At 27.8% G+C, this 7,575-nt stretch overlaps 1 protein-coding gene across 1 annotated transcript; it reads right to left on the bottom strand.

The window, feature by feature from the left end:
- Positions 1 to 6,043: 6,043 nt before the first annotated feature.
- On the bottom strand, positions 6,044 to 6,897 carry LOC108454688 (uncharacterized). The gene has a single exon (XM_017753222.2). It carries the CDS (start codon positions 6,805 to 6,807, stop codon positions 6,325 to 6,327), a length of 483 nt encoding a protein of 160 aa, XP_017608711.1. The 5' UTR covers positions 6,808 to 6,897; the 3' UTR covers positions 6,044 to 6,324.
- Positions 6,898 to 7,575: the final 678 nt, after the last annotated feature.

The following is a 7,575-nucleotide window of genomic DNA, read 5'->3' as shown; positions in this document are numbered from 1 at the left end:
TTTTTTAATTAATGTGTGCACTTGAGGACAACCTGAAATGTCCTATTTAATTATTGAAAGATGAAACATACTTCTAATGGCGTACGTTGATAGCTATGGTTCCAAATGATCAAATTAATTGAGATTTCTTTCTATTTGAGTTCAAAAAGAAGTATGGTAGTCGTCTATACTTATATAAGAAAAAGAAAGAGTTTCTTGAGTTGAAGCAAGGAAACAGGCTCAAAATATTGTGTCATCTGAATAAGAGATGTGTATTTGCTTTGAAGATGGGTTAAATGATGAAATTTGAATGTTGGTCAGAGCTTCCAAATTATGGGAATTTGTGGAATTGTCAGAGTGTGCACAGAAAATGAAAGAGATTTTTAAATATAAAAGACAGTCGAATATGAGATCTTGAGATTTTAGTAAAAGAGGGTCGGCTAAATCAGATCAAAATTCTCTATCAAAGAAATTTCGTAATGATACTAGTCGTTTTCAATGGAGTTGGAAACAATGGTTTCGGAACCATAAATTTGACTAATTAGTCTACAAATCTTATTATTCTATTTATATGGGTCAAATATAGTATATAATGAAATCTTATTATTTTATTTATATGGGTCAAATATAGTATATAATTAACTTTGATTGGATTAAATTTTGCTAATTGAACAAATAGTTAAGTATAAGTGGTTTGTCTCGAAAGTTAAGTGGTTTTGGAAAATGGGATATTAGGACCTCGTTTCTTTAAATCAATTCGTAAATATTTTTATTAAATATTTACAGAGTTATTAGATTGGCATGTGAATGTACAATTCATAAATTTTATTGTTTGACTAGTTAATTAAAGAAAAAAGTACTAAATCATAAAAAAAGGTGCAAAACTTAATTGCTATTGAATTTTACGAACTAAATGGCTTAATTATTATAAGTGGATGGATTAATAACCCAATAATACCATTGTTTGTGTTAATGGACGGTTAAAGGTTAGAAATTAGTTTGTTTGGATGAAAACATTAAAGGTAAAATTATAATTAGGTTAATATTATCATAAATTAAAGAAAAATAAAGAAGTCATCACCTTCTTTAACAATTTTTCCACCGAAAATAGAAAATAAAACACCATTGAAGGGATTTGAAGGTTCGGCCATTGATAATCTCTTGCATATAAGTTCGTTTTGAGTTTGTTTCTTGTAAATTTTATGTTTTTGAAATCTTTGTAACTTGGTTTATCTAGCCCAAGGACTAATTTGTGATTTTATCAAAGTTTTGAAAATTCACCATTGAAATTTTTTATGCTTTTTAGTGGTAAATGGTTTGGTTTGAAGTTTGGCGATGATTTTAGGCTAGTTTGTAAAGTGATTTTATATAGTTTTAATGTTTAGGGATTAAATTTAAAATAAATTAATTATGTCATGTTTTTCTTGCAAAATATCAGCATGTGTGGGCTGTTTTGGAGTAGTAATAAATTCGGTTGAGAGTTTTTGGGGTTAAATGTGACAATTTAAATAGTTTTGGTGTTAATGACTAAATTGAATAAAGTATAAAAGTTTAGGGAAAAATTATAAAATGAAATTTAAAGGTCACATACATAGAAGTGAGTTTGATAATGTATTTGAATTTAATCATTATATTGATCAAGAATTGAACCGTACGGAGGATAACCAAGAAAAACGAAAAATCGCGGATTAGTACCTACAAGTCAATCGATAGCATATCTTAGGTAATTTCATAGTATAGATGAATGTATATATATTTATAATTTATAATAATTTGAATTAGTATAAAATTGAGATGTGGTTGAATATTTGACATTGGATTGTAAAAGTAAATTGTTTACAATTAAGTATAAGGTGAGATATAGTATTTAATTGGAAATTGATGAATGATTGTGAAATATGAGTTATATGATCGTGAAATGAATGTAACATATTTACAACTTGTGTACGGATATCATGAAAGTGCCTCTAATTTATTTATAAATGTTAAGAATTTTGATAAAATACTCGTTTGAACATAGTAAACGATTAGGATACGTTTGGCATGTCAATAGAGTTAAAACATGCGCTTGTACGCGATTGCACTTCAATGCCTCTGTTAGCATTTCAATGCTCTCTAGTGTATTTTGGGGAAACCTGTATATCCAAGTCTTGTTGTTATAGTTCATCGGGCTATGAAAATTACGATTAATCTCAAAATGACTTGATATTTTCAATGACTATTCATTAAAAAGATTGTAGTAAAGTAATAACATGTTTGAATGTTTTGAATGTTTTATTTGGTATTGATGAAATGAAATGTCTATGTGATGTATACGAAGGTTTTGGTTAAACTTACTTTGTTTGTTTTTCTTTTCTGTAGTTAATGTTTTGCGGAACTGGTCAGATTAATCAACTTCAAGGATCACCCTATCAAGCTTCTGTTTCGATAGCTTTTGATTTGGTTATTTCAGTTTGTGACATGTATATAGAGTTTTGACGTTGTTAAATTGATTTCCTTGTTTAATTTGCAAGTTTGGTTGAAGTTGTATATAAAGTTAAGTTGGTTAAAGGGTGTACTAGTTAACTCGGTATTAATTTAATTGGAAAAAACTTACCTTTTTTTCTAACTAATAAATATTATTATGATTTTTTTGTCTTTTAAAATTTTTGTATAAAATCTTTAAATAAAGAACTAAAAACTATTACTTCAAATACATTAAAAGAAAAAAGTGTCTAAATAGCCCCAAAATTATTCCAAAATAAAATCAATTAAACTCCTTATAACCCTTTATACTTAATTGAGCTCTCCAACTAGTGAATTCCATCAGAAAAGTCACGTCAACATCGTTAACGGCCACATCAGAGCTGTTAACAACCACATCAATGTTGTTAATGACCACGCTAGCGTCATTAACGACTACATTAGTCAATTAACATCCAATGATGATCAAAGAGTTTTTTTTATGAAATTCGATAGTTTGAGAGCTCAATTGATTTTTATTTTTATTTTTTGAAATAATTCAAGGGCTATTTGGACCCTTATTTCTAAATTCAACAACCAAATGCTTAAACCAACAACCCAAGATAGATGATGATTTATATACAAGTTTTTTTATAAACATGCTTTTTACATAAACTTGTTCAACTAAAAAACCTATTGCTTTCTATTTCCAACAACTCATTCCCTTTCATCAATTTATTATAAGATGCAATTGCAATCCTAAGTGATTAAATGAAACAAACATATTAACTTTCTTGGATTTTTTTATGTAATTTCTTTCATATGAGTATGGTATCACGATTTCTAGTCATTATTTTGTGATACAATGTTTAGAATTATTTATAATCCCTCCCTAACTTAAATAAGAGGATAATGTGCTTCAATGCACTCAAACCCATGTTCTCTTGCATTTGCAACATTGCTAATGCCAACTGAACTAAAACTGAATCAACATAATTTTCTTGAAATTTTAATTAATAATCACATTTACAAGAATTACTGAATATCAAACCCAAATCCAAATTCGAAAATAAATTTAGGTTAAAAGGAATCTAAAGAGAAAAAAAAATGTCACATTCAAGAATTGTTATATCCTTCTGAAAGTTATATAAAGTTTATGAGGTTTAATACTTAGAGAAAGTATACCATAAAACACTGTCACATTCCATTAAAATTAGGTTGAGTTGAAATCATATAAAATGCACCAAATGCCCCAAATATTGCTTAATTCATACTTATTTTATAGGTTTATATGTTAAAAAATCGTTAAAAAAGTAAAAAATATAAATTAAGCTTTTGTACTAAATTTGTATTTATTTAGCTTTTATTGTTAATTAAAATAATTAAATAAGTTTCTTCATTAATGGTTCTGTCATTATTCACATTGATCATTAAAATAAATTAACGAACTAATCGGATAGTGACATATAACGACTTGTGATTTAATATAATATTGTTTCATAAAAATATTAAAAATCATAAAAGAATTATAAAATTAAAAATATTAAAATTTATATATACTTATTAAAATTATTAAAAATTATAATAGCTTATAAATATTAAGGTTAAATAGTGACTTGCCTCTTGAATTATACCACATTCCTCAATGATGTACCTATGGTTTTTTTTTCTTCTCTATTTAGTACTTGTTGTGTTATTCTGTCCACCACTTTATCCAAGTCGTTACAGAAAATGATATGGCAATGTTGAACTAATCAATGACAGGCATGTGACAATATTTATTATAAAATAATTATTTTCAAAATTTTATTACTTTTTGTTTTGTCGAGAAAAAATTTCTAGAAACCTCTTTATTTCTTTTAACGTGGATTATTATTCTTTTCTTTAGGGTGAGTGTTCGATCGAATCAAGAGAACATTTTCGAGTTGATGAGACTAAGTTTATCATCCTAACTTGATTTGAATTTTTTTCAAATCGAGTCGAGTTGAATCAAGTTAAATTGCTCGAGTTAAATTTAAAAAATTAAACATGTCAAATTAAAATCTTGTTACAAGATAATTAATTCCATGTTAGAGCATATAAATTTGAAACCATATATATTTGAAAACTTTTTCAAAGTAAAATAAAAAAATATTTTAGTATGATAAACTTGAATCATTAATTAACTTATTTAGGTCTCACAGTTAGCATTCTAGAATTTTTTAAAATTTTAACTTTCTTTATATATTTTTAGAATTTTTATATTTTTATATTTTTAAAAAATATAAAATTTAGAATTTTATAAAGATTTTGACTTTTAAAAGTTATTTTAAATTTTGAAAATGATTTTGAATTTTTTGTAATTTTATTGAGAGAAAGACCATTTTACTCATTTTTAACTTAATAGGAACCAAAAGGGTATTTATGTCAATCTGTTATTCGAATTATTCAAATTGTAAAATTCAACTCGATTTGAACTCGAAATTTGAATTACTTATTCGAGTTGACTTGAATAATTCGAATAACTCGAAATTCAATTTTTTTATTTTTTCGAATTAAATTGAATTTTACTCGTCTTTACAATTTTCTCATTAAAAAAAAATCTAAAAGCTTTTTATTTCTTCCCTTTCCTTTCTTTTAAATTGTTTTCTCTTGTTATTTCTTTCCTTTTAGTTTATTTCTTGTTGTTCAAAGCATGAATTCCGTCCATCAGAAAATTCACGATTTTGCCGGGAAATTCATAAATTTTCAGATTTCAGGGATAAATCCCAGATTCTGGTGACCATTCCAAGATTTCGCCAACTATTTTATTATTTTTAAACCAGCATAAAAATTGTGTACACAAATTCATTGCAGTCGTCGAGTTTAAATCCATGGTTTAAATCGACTTATTCTTTCAATTCCAGCTTTTGCATGAAGCGTTGTTTGTGATGGTGATGATGAAGAAATAAAAGAGAGAGAAATTTGGTTTGGTAATGGTGACACTGATGAATGATGATGTGCTGTTACCCATGGTGATGATGAATACATAAAATGTAAAAAACATGAAAAAGGAAACTGATCCATCATCCATGTAAAGATAAAATGGAAATAAAAAGAAAAATTGGGAAAAAAAATTTTAATTAAGTATTGTGCCACGTTACTGTGGTAGCCGGAATAAAACTGTACTAAATTGAGAAAAAAAAAACTACAGTACCGCACCGAGTAACGAGGTATAATTTAGGGGAAAATTACTATTTAACCCTAACTATTATAAAAAATATAAAAATCTTAATAAATTATTAAAATTTATAAAATTAAGAAAACTTGTTTAAAATATTTAAAACTAGAAAAATATTACAATTCCCAAAAATAATAAAAATATATAGAAAATGTTAAAATTGAATAAATTTATACGTTTTATAAAATTTTAAATATCTTTTATTAATTTTATAATTTATTAGATTTTTATAATATTTATAAATATATTTATATTTTAATATATTTTTATGAAAAAATTAGATTGAATAAAAAATTGTTACATTAGCTTGTCAATATATTTGAATGATTAATATGGTTAATAGAAAAATTAAAGAAATTTAATTGATTATTTTAATTAATGACATAGACTTAATTAAATAAAAAATCTAGTTTTGTGAAGGAATTTTGAGATATAAACCTATTTTATATTTACATAATTAGGAAAATTAAACACGAAATAACTTAAAAGCTCCAAAATCAGAAAAACCCAAAAATGAATACATACAAAATCTAATCTTAATCCCATACGCTTCATCCTCACCTTTCACTATCACCCCAACCCACCCACCTATCCATTAGGCAAAAATAACCCTACAATGTGCCATCTTATCATATAAAAGTAAACGAAGAAGCCACGCCGTAGTGACGTCACCGGTTCACTGTACATGATCCATTCGGCGTCATCTACGCCAATGGTGTTTTCTCCGAACCGGGAACAGAAGCGTAACGGGTTGAGAAAGCCCGAAAGGCACCGAAATCATTATCGTCTTCCAAATTACCATTCTGTCGCGGGCCTTCGTCGAAATTCAAAGCGTAACTCAAAGGATCATAATGGAATTGCCCATGCCTACCGCTGGAGACGATTCCGCTCCCACTTTTGCTACGGTTGAATCTCCTGATAAAAGTCTTCCAGCGGGGGCCGGCGACGATCTCGGACCACTCTCGAACCTTCTTGAAGGCTCTAACACTTGAGGACCAGAAGCCAGTATTGGACCGGACATGGGACGAACCTATCCGCTGCCAAAAGGCTAAGCCAACGGCAGGCGTACGACGGGAGCTGAAGCAAGGGAAACAGAAGCAGCAACGAGTGTTTCGTATAAGGGAATTCGACGTCGTTTCTTCTTCGGGTATTGCTGGCTCTATATCTATATGAGCCGCCGCCGCCATCACGGTGATCGAAATGCTCTCTCTCTCTCTCTCTCTCTCTCTCTCCCCCCTCTTTTTATCTCTGTATGTGTCGCTTAAAAGAGAGAGAGTTATAAATTAGGGAAAGGGTGTATTGGTAAAATCGGTTTGGAATTTTGTTTGATTAAGAATGATTAATGAGGGGTGGGTCCCATATAATGAGATAGGCCAGCGAATTTCCAGATCATCTTAACATGATTGTTGGTACCAAAGGTCGATGAGATAAATTTAATTTTGGATTTGTTTCGGTTCAGTTTATATTATTATTTATTAAAATCTATAAATTTAACTTTGGATTTGTTCGGTTCAGTTTATATTATTATTTATTAAAATCTATTTTTATTTAATTTTAATTTTATTTATAAAACATATTAACATTAATATTAATAAAAAATTACTTTTTAATTTTTAAATTCAGATAAAACAAACCTGAAAATAAATTTAAAAATTGAGCCACGGTTCGATTTAGCTTATAAATAAATCTACTGTGGGACCCTTTTTATATTTTTTTTTTTCGTTTTGGTTTTCTAATGCAGGCCAGGTAGGATAGCTAATTCCAGGGATATATATGGAAATTCATTTTGATTTGATTGAGAAGCATTTTCTTTAGAAGCAACCATTTTCTATAATCTATCAAGAATACCGTTTTATTTTTTATTACTATATTATTACTTACCAGAAATATTTAGAGACCACATATTTAAAATATAATGGTGTACGTGAAAAAATATATAATAAATAATGGTATTA

This window comes from Gossypium arboreum, chromosome 9 (genome assembly GCF_025698485.1).
Source record: "Gossypium arboreum isolate Shixiya-1 chromosome 9, ASM2569848v2, whole genome shotgun sequence".
Classification (NCBI taxonomy): Eukaryota; Viridiplantae; Streptophyta; class Magnoliopsida; order Malvales; family Malvaceae; genus Gossypium; species Gossypium arboreum.
The sequence above is the reverse complement of the archived record's forward strand: the minus strand, read 5'-3'. Positions and strand labels throughout refer to the sequence as shown.

Coding starts and splice junctions, on each gene's coding strand:
- LOC108454688 (XM_017753222.2), bottom strand. CDS start 6,807: ATGGCGGCGGCGGCTCATATAGATATAGAGCCAGCAATACCCGAAGAA.